At 33.5% G+C, this 13,989-nt stretch overlaps 7 protein-coding genes across 7 annotated transcripts; 1 reads left to right on the top strand and 6 right to left on the bottom strand.

The window, feature by feature from the left end:
• Window position 1: 1 nt before the first annotated feature.
• NAEGRDRAFT_58774 (uncharacterized protein) lies at window positions 2-3,208 on the bottom strand (the record flags this gene model as incomplete). Its single annotated transcript, XM_002674156.1, has 1 exon — window positions 2-3,208. One exon carries the CDS (start codon window positions 3,206-3,208, stop codon window positions 263-265), a length of 2,946 nt encoding a protein of 981 aa, XP_002674202.1. The 3' UTR covers window positions 2-262.
• Window positions 3,209-3,470: 262 nt separating this feature from the next.
• On the bottom strand, window positions 3,471-5,168 carry NAEGRDRAFT_70590 (uncharacterized protein; the record flags this gene model as incomplete). The annotated part of the gene is made up of 1 exon (XM_002674155.1): window positions 3,471-5,168. The coding sequence occupies one exon, from the start codon at window positions 5,166-5,168 to the stop codon at window positions 3,471-3,473; it is 1,698 nt and encodes a 565-aa protein (XP_002674201.1).
• A 207-nt stretch (window positions 5,169-5,375) lies between these two features.
• Window positions 5,376-6,330, bottom strand: NAEGRDRAFT_51062 (uncharacterized protein; the record flags this gene model as incomplete). Its single annotated transcript, XM_002674154.1, has 2 exons — window positions 5,376-5,920; window positions 6,168-6,330. The coding sequence occupies 2 exons, from the start codon at window positions 6,328-6,330 to the stop codon at window positions 5,376-5,378; spliced, it is 708 nt and encodes a 235-aa protein (XP_002674200.1).
• Window positions 6,331-6,775: 445 nt separating this feature from the next.
• On the bottom strand, window positions 6,776-7,724 carry NAEGRDRAFT_58773 (uncharacterized protein). Its single transcript, XM_002674153.1, has one exon. It carries the CDS (start codon window positions 7,675-7,677, stop codon window positions 6,898-6,900), a length of 780 nt encoding a protein of 259 aa, XP_002674199.1. The 5' UTR covers window positions 7,678-7,724; the 3' UTR covers window positions 6,776-6,897.
• A 110-nt stretch (window positions 7,725-7,834) lies between these two features.
• Window positions 7,835-9,838, bottom strand: NAEGRDRAFT_70587 (uncharacterized protein; the record flags this gene model as incomplete). The annotated part of the gene is made up of 1 exon (XM_002674152.1): window positions 7,835-9,838. One exon carries the CDS (start codon window positions 9,836-9,838, stop codon window positions 7,835-7,837), a length of 2,004 nt encoding a protein of 667 aa, XP_002674198.1.
• A 199-nt stretch (window positions 9,839-10,037) lies between these two features.
• NAEGRDRAFT_70586 (enoyl-CoA hydratase family member) lies at window positions 10,038-10,946 on the bottom strand (the record flags this gene model as incomplete). The annotated part of the gene is made up of 1 exon (XM_002674151.1): window positions 10,038-10,946. The coding sequence occupies one exon, from the start codon at window positions 10,944-10,946 to the stop codon at window positions 10,038-10,040; it is 909 nt and encodes a 302-aa protein (XP_002674197.1).
• A 2,002-nt stretch (window positions 10,947-12,948) lies between these two features.
• NAEGRDRAFT_70585 (uncharacterized protein) lies at window positions 12,949-13,908 on the top strand (the record flags this gene model as incomplete). Its single annotated transcript, XM_002674241.1, has 1 exon — window positions 12,949-13,908. The coding sequence occupies one exon, from the start codon at window positions 12,949-12,951 to the stop codon at window positions 13,906-13,908; it is 960 nt and encodes a 319-aa protein (XP_002674287.1).
• Window positions 13,909-13,989: the final 81 nt, after the last annotated feature.

Below are 13,989 nucleotides of genomic sequence, written 5' to 3'. Positions count from 1 at the left end.
TAATCACAAAATAATTTATATAAATTCCTTAGGAGCAAGTCTGGGTGATGGCTGTAAGATGGTGAATTGAATTTCTTTTTTGAGTAATCTTGGACAATTTACAAACTCAATATCACAATTCTTGCAAGTCACTGATGAAACTTGAACAATTCTTAATTTAGGTGTATCCAATTTCAAAGAAATGCTAACATTACGGATATTATTGATTCTTATCATTCTGATGTTGGTGTGGGTGTAATTTTCAAGTTGTACATAGGATCTCTCATGTGGAGTTTGGCCGTATTCTCTTCTGATATCCAAAACTTCCAATGCTGGCAATTGCTCTAATTGAACAGAAAATCTTTGGAGTGGATCGACCAACTCTAAGATTTTCAGATTCTTGAAAGAATGAGTGTGGAGGTGGATTGAATGGTGAACAAATGCCAACTAAGCAGATGTGTTCAAGGGATGAGGCAGTCTCATCACTGAATTTGACACGACCAGGTAAATTACAATCAATAAGTTCAAATCTCTTCAAGTTCGGACATGATATCTTGGTTCTTTCAACCTTTTCATCCAAATGAACATCCAAAGAAGCCAAGTATGGAGAATCCAAAATCATGGTATGATCTGTAAAGTGGTCTACACATTTAGCAACTTGGATAATTTGTTGTATTGTGAGCTTCATTGAATCACTGTCATAGGCATTATTTCCATTTCCATTCCATTCCAAAACTGCTCTGAAATGTTTGAGCATTGGTTCTGAGAGGTAGTATGTTGCAATATCCAATTTGATTTTAACCTTCTCCAAAGTTCCGTGTAGGTTCTTGTGTCCACATAGATTATCAATTCTGGCAAACAAGGGTGGGAATAATTCCTTTTCATTATCAAAGGTAGTCACCGATAATTTAACTTGTAACTCCTTAACATGAGAAATGAGAGCATTTGGCAGAATGAGGGCATTAGTTCCTCCATTATCATTGGTGGTATAATTTGGTCTCAGGGAGTGCATTAAATTCAATTGATTCAACAGTGGAGTGTGCCACTTCCATTGATGTGAGGAATACTTGATAAATTTCATAAAGTTTCCAGAGTGATTGTGTGGTTGTTCGAATCCCATTAAAATATCATTCAAATCAATAGTTTTTACGGTTGGGCACAAAATTTCACAACTTTCAATGTTGGGTGCCTTCACTACGAGCTCCTTGAGACGAGGGCATATTACAGAAATTCCCTTTGTATTCCTATCTTTGATATGCAAATTGGTGAGCTTATCGTGAACAATTGTGGTACAAGATTTCATACGTGTAGTGCAGAGCATTACAGACTCGTCATCGTAGTCTGTTTCATCCACTCTCTTTTTTGTTGGTTCCACTTTGAAGCGAAGATTCTTCAGAGAGGATAAGCTTGTAAACCAGTGAGAATAATTAAAGGTATTGTCCTTCAGCACTAGTATTTCAAGAGTTTCAATGACGTTTCCAAATGAATTCTTAGAAATGAGGAAATCATTTACACCATACAAACAAACTTTCTTAATCTTTTCTGCTTTCATATGGCTCAAATCCAAATTGAATTTAGTGTATCTACTAGTGGAATTCAATTTGGATTTGATGAGTAGCTCCTCGAGTTTTGGAAACTTTGATGTAATGGCAACATCTCTCTCCTCCTTTGATGGAGCACAAATGTCGGTCAATATTAATGTCAACAATTTAGGATATGATAAATTAAATAATTGGTTAATAGTTGGGCAAGTAATGTCATTAATTTCAATGTGAAGAATATTTTCCATAAGAGAAAGTTGCAATGGTTGTTTCTTATAGTGTGCATAGCCATAATGATCAATACAAATATAGAGTAATTTGAGCATTGAGTTTTCGTCGACAACATTGCTCAATTCTTCCATAACCCTAGTAGGATAGGAATCATTGCAAATAATTTGACCAGATTCAGTCCTTGTTACATGGAATGCAGATCCATTAATATACACTGATATATACAATAAGTGATTAATTTTCTTGGCCTCAGAGACAATATTCAAAAACTCTTGCATCAGATGAGATCCTAAAACAAGGTCCAATACTTGAGTATCCTCATCCACATCGACATGCCAACACAATCTTAATTCATTCAAGTGCTTCCAATGTGAGAGAGTTTGGAAATTGCTAGTATCGAGTGTTAGCAAGTGCGATTGCAAATCATCAAGGCTCAGCTCATTCTCCTCATAACCCTCTGTTTTTCCTCTGTAGGTAAAATTAATAGTAAGGACATTTACATTGGGAAACATCTTGTTATAATCTTCCAAATAATTTGGAGTTGTTGATGGGCTTGGGTCGATAGTGAACGTCTTGCAATCACCATCATCAATAAGAGAATCCCCATTAATAGGAACCCAATCAAACAAATAGGAACAATCCAAACAAATTCTCTTAACAAACTCTCTATCAACAAATACTCTGATAAAATCCATAAATAATTGATGAACAACAGTTCTATACTCATTCCTTACGAAAACGTCTTGTCCTTCCACAACACATGAATAGGTGGGAGAGACCAACTTTTCATTATTAAACATGTAGAAATAAGCAAAATTAATCAAATCAAATTCAATCAAATCTCCTACAGATTTGCTTCTCTTCATAAACTTTCTCAATTTGCTATTTACAGATGCAAAACTTATCCAATTCTGCAAAAACTCACAAAAGTTACCAATCATCTTTTGTTCGTAATTTATATCTCCACTTCCTATCAATCCAAAATTTGTATCCTCATCAAAATCTTCATCATCTGCTTCATCAAATTCTCTATTTGCTCCATTATTAGAACGATGAAACTTTACATTCTTGTGCAAATACTTATGAAGTGGAGATTGAGAAACAGAGGGCAGAGTTTCCAATTCATAAATAGATCGATGATATAATTCCTCTGGAGAACAATCTTGTTCTATAGATGAAGATAATGATGAATCATTTACTTCTCCATTATGATGATGATGATTTTGTTCTTCCGAATTATTATTACTTGTTCTATGGAATGATGAAGATATCAAAGGCTTGTTTAATTGATATTTAAATGATGAAAATACAAAAGACATTATATTACCCAATACACTATCGGGTAAATCATTAAAAGCAGCACTAGTTGTAGTAGTAACTCCACATGATGAAGTTGAACTATTATTATTTTCGGATGATGAAAATTCTTCAATTTTCAATGAAGAATTTGATGCCATGGCACGATGAAAATTTCTGATGATAGCTTCTTGAATGGCAAAAATCTCAAATCATTGAGAGGCAAGAAGGATAATTGTTGTTTCTTTTTTTTTGATTCTTTTTCAAAGCAATGTTGAATAATTACCATAAATGGCCCTCAATACATTCTAAAATGTGTTTCGCCCAGTTTGGAAACTATTGAGATAGACAAATAGACACATTGCAGAAAACTAATTCACTTTATAGAGGAATCAATTTAAATTTCATATTATATATAATAATTTACTCTAAAGTTGTAAAGGAAATGTCACTGTAGGATGATTGAAGAGAAAGTTTTGGAAATTGTTTGAGAACTGGAATGGTGCTTGCAAATTTCATTGTGAAAATACTCAATTCATCTCTTGATTGAGCTTGGAAAGATCCAAACAAGTAAAAACTTGAAGTTTCTGGATGATAGTTAATGGCTGTATAGCCGGAACTGGCTCTCTCTTTGAGATTGACTTTGGTTACCAAGACATCTACATTGGAAACTTCTCGTTTGCTTGGTTTGAATGATAAAATGTACAAGTGAGGATCATAGGATTGGTCTGAATCGTAATCAGTTGTGGAACAGCCGCCATAGTATGCCATTTGATAACAATTGTCAAATGTTGAGAATGAATCATAGCCATAAATACGTGTCGATCCGAGAACGTGAGCATATGGCAGGTCTTTAACTTTCAACCATGGATTGAGAATGTTGTGATCACCAATGACTTGGAATTCATTTCTATTAAAGTGATAAATCAAAATTTCGTTAAGCATTGGAGCATCTATACCTTTTCTGACCTTACCAGCCACTGAAACCATAATATCATACTTTGGAATGTATTCACATGTATGATAGGATCTTGTGGAGATTATATCATGATTCTTGGCAATGATTTTTCTAAACTTTGGAACTGGTATGATCATATCACTCATAGGTTCAGTTCCAAAATCACGTCTTCTCAAATCTAGGCAAAATTTATCCACCTCACTAACATCAATTTCATACAAGCTCTTCATAAATTCAGATCCATTTGTGTTACCTCCTAAAATGTAAATCTTGTCATGTCTTTTTATCATGGTATGACCTTCCATTGGTACTAATTGTTCACTTTCATTATCCACATTGACAGGAATTGGTAATTGAACATAGGCCAATCTTTCCAAATCCAAAATAAGGAAATTCCTTGAAACTTGACGTGGAACCACATTAAAATCAGCACCACCATATGTATAGACAAATCCCAATTTTTCATCCATGCAAACTGCCTTAAACAATGCATGAACTCTTTTAAAATCCAATGGAGGATTCTGGCCACTAAATAAGCCAGTTTTAATATAGGTAGACATGACGTGATTACTCATAGTATTACCATCAGACAATGCAAAATCAGTTTCTCCCATTCTTGATTGCAAATGAGAAAGTTTAGGAATCAAATTCACTTCATCAGGAACAATCAATCCCTCAGTGGATTGATAAAGAGTTGGCATTGAAATCATTGGCTGTTCCATCACTGGATCCAACAATGAATGAACACCAATATATTCATACTTGATATTAATACAATACAATCGATTCTTATACAAGACAGATTGAGTATGTGAGTCTTCACCTAGAATGCCATACTCATAATGATAGACATGATTAGGAGAGGCAGTACTACTCGTACTAATCGTTACAATTCTCTGTGCTACATCATCATTGATGAGGGATGTCATTACTATTGGTGCTTCCGAAGTTTGTTGTTGGTGTTGGTGTTGAATATCCTCTTCTTCATCACTAACTGTAACAAATCCATCATCTTCATCACCAATTAGATCATCATCAGGTAATGCTCGCTGATCAACTTCATTCTCCAATGTATTAATACTAAAATCCAAGTAGATGGTTCTACATTGTTCACGTGCTATTTTCGCAAGCAAATTTCCACGTGCTACTTTTTGATTTTCCATTTTTTTTGTTTTTTTAAGTTTTTGAAAATTCTACATAATGTCTATCTAGTTTAAATTTGATATTGATGTTTCAATTTGATGGATTAGTAAAGAAAACTAATCAATGGAGAGCAATAAGTCAAGTGGTACTACATGAATATTCAATTTCTTTTGCATATATTCTATCAAAATTCTACTATTTTATTCGCATTTCCTGAGCTAGACAGTTTAAAATTTCAATAGGAATGGATGTACAACCCAACTTGTTCCTGGACTAGTTCTCTTAACACTATCTCTATCTTCCATGCGCTCTCTCCACTTTTTAAGTTTTGGAAGAGATGATTCACTCAATCCATATCTCACAATTTGATAATAATAAGGGAAAAGTGAAACATCCACAATGCAAGGACGATCAGTGCCACTGAAAAAGAGAGAATCATTTGTTAAACGATTTTCCCAAATGATCATTTCACTTTCCAATTTTTGTTTCCAATAAGAAACAAGAGTTTTGTAATCTTTCATGTCTTTTGGTAGTTTTTTGTGAGAGGTGATATTCTTTTCTTCCAATTCAATGAATGTATTGATCATATCTTTGCAAACTTGGGCGAATTGACCATTGGCTTCATGGAATTGAGAAATGATTCGTCCAAAATTTGCACGATCATCGGATGGTGGAATTAATTGAGGTTCTGGATAGTTCTTTTCAATGTAATTTAACATGGCTGTTTCTTCTCTTAAACTTCCTGCAAAATCTTCAAAGAGTGGTAATTCGCCTATTGTTGTAGTTTAGAATAAAATTATTAGAATTGTTTTTTAAAAGAAGAAGAAGAAAATCCAACAATCAATCCATCCACGAGAGAAAATTGTTTTTCAAGATTGAACATTATCATCATGTGATCAAAAAAATTTCCAACATTATCCGATCAAAGTTTCGAATATATTTTCATCCATTCAACAATAAACGAAACACAAAGATCATAACTATATTAAAAAAAACAAATCATCAGCAACTAAACTAACCTCTATAACTTAATTTTCTAATTTCCTCGTTCAAATGTTCTCGATGTTCTAAAATCACGAGACGAGTTTCGTATTTTACTCCCTTTTCTTCGAGCATGAGACGAACACGCCAACCATTTGTGGCATATTTCTTTTCCATTGGACGAAATACAGTGACGACCATCTTGTATTTTTTTAATGTGTGTAGCTTGGCAAAATGTTTGGACTTGTCAAGTGTCAAGTATTTTTTATCTCTTTTGGACAGGTTTCAGTGAGGCATTAAGCAAAGATTGAATGTTAATGGGTTGGAAATGTCAATTTTATTTATTTTGTGAAAATTTTAATTAAAAATTAATGTTTACTATTAAAAATGTTAAAATTAAATAAATTAAAAAAAAATACCATTCTTTCTTCAATAAATTGTAGACTTTGTAAGCTTGCAAAATGGCAAGTTGTTCTCCTGTCAAAACATTAAATTATTGACAGGTAATTAACTAACTGTCAGATGCTGAGCCAGATGCATTTCCTAGAAGTGCCTTAATTTGTTCAGAAGTTACTCCTTCAACTGCTTGTATGTAAAGTACTGGTCGGGGGATAAGGAGTTTGGGCCAATTACTGCTCGAATTATTGGTAATCGTTGAATAGTGTTACTGTTTATTAATCTCCTTGGAAATTTGAACAATTTTACAAGTTTGGATTATCTCTGTGGTATACAGTGTGAAAAATCATATTTGCACTATTGTAATTAGTTTCAATCTGTTGTTAGGGATCTATAAGTGATGGAAACTCTTCGGTAACTTTCACTTCTTTTCAAGAATTGTTTACCATCAATTTTAAAGACCATTGTTTTGGGAATTTCATGTTGATATTGATATCTGGCATCTCCTGAGAGAATAATGAGTGATCTTCTGGGCATTCTTCTATCGTAACATTCTGATGGTGATACTTCTGTTCGTTTCACTTTTTTCTTTTTCAAATCTTCTTCTTTCACTTGTTCTAATTTGTGGAATTTCATTACGCATTCATCACCCAAACTGAGAATTAATATTAGAGGACCAAAATCTTGACAATGATCAACATGTTTTGAGATGCCTTGCTTGGCTCCCTTGTATTCATTGATTATGACTTGTTTAAAATCAATTCCTTCCATCAAATTTCGAATAGAATCCAATCCTTCCTTATTCTTAATTTCTTCCAGTAAATCTGAAAATTCTGATGGAACTGGTGGCACTTTCAGAGCTTCCTTAACACCTCTTGCGCCATAATTATAAGAAACTCCATAATGTTGAGTCCTTCTCGATATTTCATCGTTCCACTTTTGAGAATCAATGAATTTTACTAATTTTCGTTCTTCTGCCACATCAATAATATTCTCAATAATATATAAACCACCAATTTCCGAATCCGTTTTATAAGAAGAAATTTGTTTTACTGGCGCACCAGAAACTTCGGAATTACTTTTTATCTTCTTGAGAGTTGATTGTTTCTTTTTATCTGAGGTTTGTAAGAAATCATTTAGTGTTCGCTTCATGATGATGGTGGATGAGGATTACAGGTGGTGATTAACAGGAGTTGTGGCTTTTTTTTTCTAATTTGATTTTAATTTGGTGATATTTGCAGTTCCAATAATTACTCGAACTTCACCAACTTCATTAAATGAATTTGTTTACTGTTGACTGTTTGTAAAATTACCAATAGTATGAATCATAATTCTTCATGAAAACTCCAAATATTTTCTTTCCCTCCTTAATGCATGTAAAAATTGGATGCATGATTCTTGCAGCGCCATCAATTTCGTCCAGTGGACAAAAGTAAGTCTCCTTAACATTGTTGATATTCAATGGATTTTCATCATTGTTCCATCCAGTGTCGACTGAGACCATGTAGATTCTGCTCTTGGCATAGTCGGCGGCACTTGTTCTTGTCATCATATTTAAAGAACTCTTTGCCATATTCAAGTGTGGATGGGTTGTTTTTTTCGTTTTTCTATAAAACTGACCTTCCATACTGCTAACATTAATGATAAACTTGTCTTGATCGACCATTTTGGCCATCAGTGGTTTCAAACGAGAGTTGATAATGAATGGCGCAGTCACATTGATGGTTTGCACTTCTAAAAATTCGAAAATTGGAACCTGATCCAATTTTTGAACCCATGAATTCTTTTGTCTCAAATCTACTTGACTCTTATTTACATCGAGAACCTTATGTGGGAATAAATTACTGTCATAAAGCTGATCCTCTTTCAAGATTGGAATTTGAGAAATGAGTGCACTTGTACTAACATTACAGGAATCAGTGAGAGCCCTCAAAGAATCTACACTGTATGGTACAATTTGATTACTTGTTGGATTATTGGATGCATGCTCGATAAGTTCATCACTTGTTGGAGAAATGAGAGTCTTGATACCTGAATCTGTATGTTCTATCATTTCTGGTTTCATGAAAAAGTCTGTTGGTAGTATTTTCTTTACATTCTCGCTCAAATCCTCCAAACTGACTGTCATTTCATCGAGGCAGACATGTCTATAGTATGCACATGGCCTTCTAATGGTTTGACAGGCATTGTTAATAATAATGTCCAATCTATCAAGCTTTTGTTTCAAAAAATCACAAAATGCATAAACACTTGGAATGTGTTTCATGTCCAATCCATAAATTTGAAGCTTATCTTTCCATTGATCAAAATCTGGTTCAGCTGTATATCTTTTAGCAGCATCCTTTGGGAAACGAGTTGTTACAATGACCATAGAAATGTTATTTCTGAGAAGTTTCAAACTACTTTCATAACCAATTTTAACTCTGCCACCAGTCACAAGAGCAACACGACCTGACAAGTCACAAGTTGCATTTCTCTTTTCATAGTTGAACTCTCCACACTGAGTACACATTTTGTGATAAAAGAAATGAACCTTATCAAACATTTGTTTGCACATATAGCATTGTCTTTGTGAAAAGAGAATTGTTGGAACCGTTGTTGCCTTGTTTTCTTCATCTTGCATTGAGTTGCTGTCGACATGAGATGAAGAAGCACTACTGCTGGATGCAGTCTGGTTGGAATCATCAGTAATTGATTCAATAGTCACATCCTCATCATCCTCATCCACAGAATTGGACAATTTGAGTACATCTTGCTTTTTAATCCTTTTTAATCCAATATCAGGCATCATGTGTTTTCTCTTCTTTTTCTTCATTTCATCCGTTTCAATACCCATTTTCACAAGTGATGTTTCTGCTTGATCCAAATTCGAACATTCCAAAGCTTTCCTTTCCTCCAACTGTTCTTTAATAATGGAAATTTCATTAATTTTTCTCTTTTTCATTTCTGTATTATTTAAAATTGTCTCATCATGACTCTTTCTACCTTCCTTTGCTTGTTTTCTTCTCTGTCTCCTTCTTTCTATCTTTTCCTCTTCCGTCAATGGATTAAACAAGGCTGAGCCAGCCTCAAACAAATCCTTCAACTCGGGACTCTTCAACAAGTATCGATGTTTATGTAATTTCTTCATCGTCTCCAAACAATTCTCCAATTGTTCCTTACTAACCAAATCATAAGGATGTCCCACTCTAGAATTCTTCATCATGACATGAGCCTGATATTCAAAATTGATCGGATGCTTTTTCTCACGCTTTCCATCATGTTGTTGTTGATTATTATTTTCATTTTCGTTATCCAAAGAATCATCCATCATATTTATTCCAGATGATGATAATGACGATGACGATGATGATTTGAAATTCTCATCTTCATCGGCATGATCCTGCTGATTGTTGAGCATTTTTTTTCCTTGTTCTTCATCTCCAACTTTGCACTTTATGTTCATTCGGAATGGATCGGAAATGAGTTTCGTTTACAATGAAAATGTTCACAATCCAATAAACAGTGAAGGTTTATAACTTTGAAGGTCGTGATGCAGTTTCGTCCTTCTTTTGATTGGCAGCTGCTTGTTGCTTTTTGTGTAAACTTTCGAGATGGCCACGAATCATTTGTTGTGCCTTATCTGAAGCAATCACCTTCACAGCTTGTTCAGTTCTTTCCTTACAACATCCAGTGAGCTGATCAATGAGTGGTTTTCTTAATAAAAGCTTGGATTCTCTCTTGGCAAATTGGTTGACCTTATTCCATTTCATTACTTGTTTCAGAGCTGATTCTTTCATTGAGTTTGGATTGGAGTGAACTTCATCAACAAGTGAAATTTTCAAAGCTTCATTGGCTGGTAATAAACTTCCCAATTGAACATGCATTTCACACAATCTCTTTCCAATAACATTCTCATAGGCAGCAATAAAGAACCATGGAGGAACTAATCCAAATTGAGTTTCGTTCAGCCCAATAGAACACTGTTCATGAATAATTCTATAATCACAAGCCAAACTCAAGACACATCCACCTGCAAAACATTGTCCATTAATCATTGCAACAGTAAACAATGGACACGAATAGAGTTTCATAAACATTCTCTGCAGCACATTCCAAAATTCAGTCAAATATTCCAACGAACTAGTACACAACGATTTCAAATCCAATCCAGCTGAGAAAACTCCTCGGCATGCTGAAGTAATCACCAAGGCATTCATTGGAGCTTGCGAATATTGTTCCACTTGTTCAATACTTGAAATGATGCAATTCATCATTGAGAGTGTTAAGGAATTTACTGGTTTGTTGTTGAGGGTCATGAGTGCAAATTTTCCCTCATGATTAAATTCGAGTTGAACCAATTGCTGTTGGCGTGTTAGTGTTGCTACTGAAGATGAGGATGTTGATAATGATGGTGAGGAAGATAAAGATGATGTGGCCATTTGATGATGATTGTGAAGAGAGGGTGGTGAGGCAGATTTTTTGTGTTGTGTGAAAAAAAGGTACTTTTGCTGATGCTAGTAAATATGGCAAATTCGACAAATTATCATTATTATTGAAGTATCAGATATTATACGTTGCTATTTGTTATTGTGTGGTGATATTAGAGTGTGGACTACGATCAATCAATGGATTATAATGCCATCATATCATTCGTCTGACTTTGACTTGATTAATAAACATTACAAGAAACATTGAATAAAGAAAATGGGAATAGATGTGAATTACAGCCATTGGCTCTGAAATATTGAAAAAACATTTTACAAAAAAATTGAAAATTGAATGCAAGTACATTCTCTGCTTTCGCACGAAATAATTTTTGATCAAATTTTCATCTATTTCGAATATCGATGGATTTTAAACAATGTCAGATTAGTTTGTAAATATTGGAATGAAAATTACAAATCCATAAAAACTTTTTACTTTCCGCTGCTGCCAAGAAATTCCCACGAATTGAATATTCTGATAAATTGAGCAAGGTAACACATTTAAATTTCAAAACGAGAATAAGTTTAGATTCGTTTATTTCCATGTTAACCAATTTGAAAGTATTGAAATTGAAAAGTAGCTGTAGTGATGATTTAATTATTGAAATTGAAAAATTGAAAACATTACAAGAAATGGAATTACCTGGATTGAGTATTAAAAGTATTAATTTACTATTCGAAAGCAAGTCAAAAATTAAATCACTCTCCATGAAAATAATGACAAATTCGGGAGATGAAAATTTACTTTTTGATAAATTGGATTGGCCATTGGAGAAATTAATATTATTCGGTCACTTGCATTCAAAATCATTAATTTCAATATTCGAAAGCAAATTTGCTAAAAAGTTGAAAGTGTATTTATTTGATTGATTTGAAAAAATCAGCATTGGAACATCTTTATAAATTGGAATCACACTGAACTAAACTATTCAACTCAAACAATTGGATGTGAGAAAAAATCAAATAGGAGATGTTGGAGCCAATTATTTATCAGAAAATGTTAAACTGGAAGAATTACATTTGGAAATGAATATGATAGGTAGCGAAGGTTTGAAAAATTTTGGAAATTTGAAATTATTGAAACATTTCAATTTACATGATAACAAAATTGGAAATGGGTTGACCTAGTTGTGTCATTGTTATAGTTTGGAATATTTACATGTTGGATTCAATAATATTGAGGATAGCACAGTTATGGAATTTTTGAGTAGGAATGAATTTAAGAAAATGCATTATCTAAATTTGAGCAACAATGCCATTTCGTTTAAATCATGTAAAATCATTGCAAATATGAAACATTTGAGAGAATTGGTTATTTCTTCAAACCAAAACATTGGAGATGATGGATTTGAGTTATTTGGGAATACGGAATGATCCATTACTAGATTAACAGTTATTAATTGTGGTAATACTGATTCAGGAATAATTAAGTATCTGAAATCCAAACCAAAATTACTTCAATCTCTAATCATTCATAATAATAGGTTCAGTAATGCAGCAATTACATGCATTCATAGATTATGTTCAGCAGTATGGAAGTATTTCTGAACTAGTAATTAGTGATGCACCAGATTTCGATTCGAATCTTAAACAAAAAGTTAGGGAATTAGTTCAAAACTTTTATTGTAAAAAGGCAATAGGATCACCCAAAGTACGAACAAAGCAAAAATGTAATCTCCAATAGTAGTTTTACCAATTTGGTATTCGAAACAAAAGTAAAGTATCATTTTAAGCTCCAATATGTGATAACACATTGTAAATATTCTTCCAATTAACCAATATTGAAATGTGAAGAATTATCTACGATTAGCATTTATAAAGATTTTGATGCATGGTGTTGAATCAGTTTTCTATCTAAATTTGTAACCTTACATGTTTCGTTTTGAGTTTCCATCATTGTTCAAAAAAGTATTTAATGAGCACAAACTCATAGACCAGAATATCAACAAACAAAAAAATGAAAGCAAATCTAATTGTTTCAATTGCAATTCTTCTCCTGCTTGCCATTCTTTCAGTTCAAGCAACTGACAGCTATCAAACCAAACCTGGACCAGTCGTAGTTGACAAGTATCACAAGCCAAAGATTAGTAAGAGAAAATGTTTAAAGCACAAGTGGATTAAGAAGTGTTTGAAACACAAACTCGTTGGTCAAAAGAAGGTCTGTGATCAATATGCCATTGTCGGTGCTGGTAAATGTCTCAAACATAAGAAATATTCCAAATGTGACAAGTATAGCAAGCCAACAAAGAAATGTGTCTTGCATGCGTACAAGATTGTTGGTTGTGCCAAGAAGAAGCACTGGAAAGTTTGTGATTCTTATGGAACTAAGAAGATTTGTGTGAAGAAGGGTTACAAGAAATTCTGTGCCAAACACAAGATTGTCAACAAGTGCGTCAAGAAGGGATATAAGAAGGTCTGTAAGAAATTCAAGAAGGTTCCAATCAAGAAGTGTGAAAAGAAGAAGATTTGCGATAAGTACACTGTTGATTCCTATAAGAAGAAGGTTGCCAAATGTAGATATGTTAAAAAGTGCAAGATTGTTGCATGGGCAAAGAAATGTGCCAAGTATAAGAAGGTTAAATACTGTAAGGAGAGAAAATCCATCAAGAAATGTTGTCTCATTAAGAAGAAATTCTTCTGTGCCAAGCATAAGACTATCAAGTTCTGTAAGCACAAGAAGACTCTTTCTAAATGTGTCAAATATCAAAAGAAGAAATATTGTGCCAAATCAATTGTCATTCCACCAAGATGTCTCAAGAAGAAGTATTATAAGAAGTGTTTGAAACGTTCTAAGGGAAAGAAGATTTGTAAGAAATTCAAATTGGTTGGTGGAAAGAAGAAGTGTTGCAAGTCAATCAAGAAGAAGATTTGTATCAAGAGAAAGACATGCAAAAAGTCAGAAAAGCCATCCTTGTAAATTAATGATCGAGATTTCCAATAGGGTTAATATTCTTGTAAACAACAAAATAAATTACAAATTGACTCTCAATATTCCAAC

This window comes from Naegleria gruberi (assembly GCF_000004985.1).
Source record: "Naegleria gruberi genomic scaffold NAEGRscaffold_41, whole genome shotgun sequence".
NCBI classification, from domain to species: Eukaryota; Heterolobosea; class Eutetramitea; order Acrasida; family Naegleriidae; genus Naegleria; species Naegleria gruberi.
This window is presented reverse-complemented; position numbering and strand designations above follow the sequence as displayed.

Bases quoted from the DNA above. Each gene is read 5' to 3' on its own strand.
- NAEGRDRAFT_58773 (XM_002674153.1), bottom strand. From the start codon at position 7,677: ATGAAGCGAACACTAAATGATTTCTTACAAACCTCAGATAAAAAGAAA.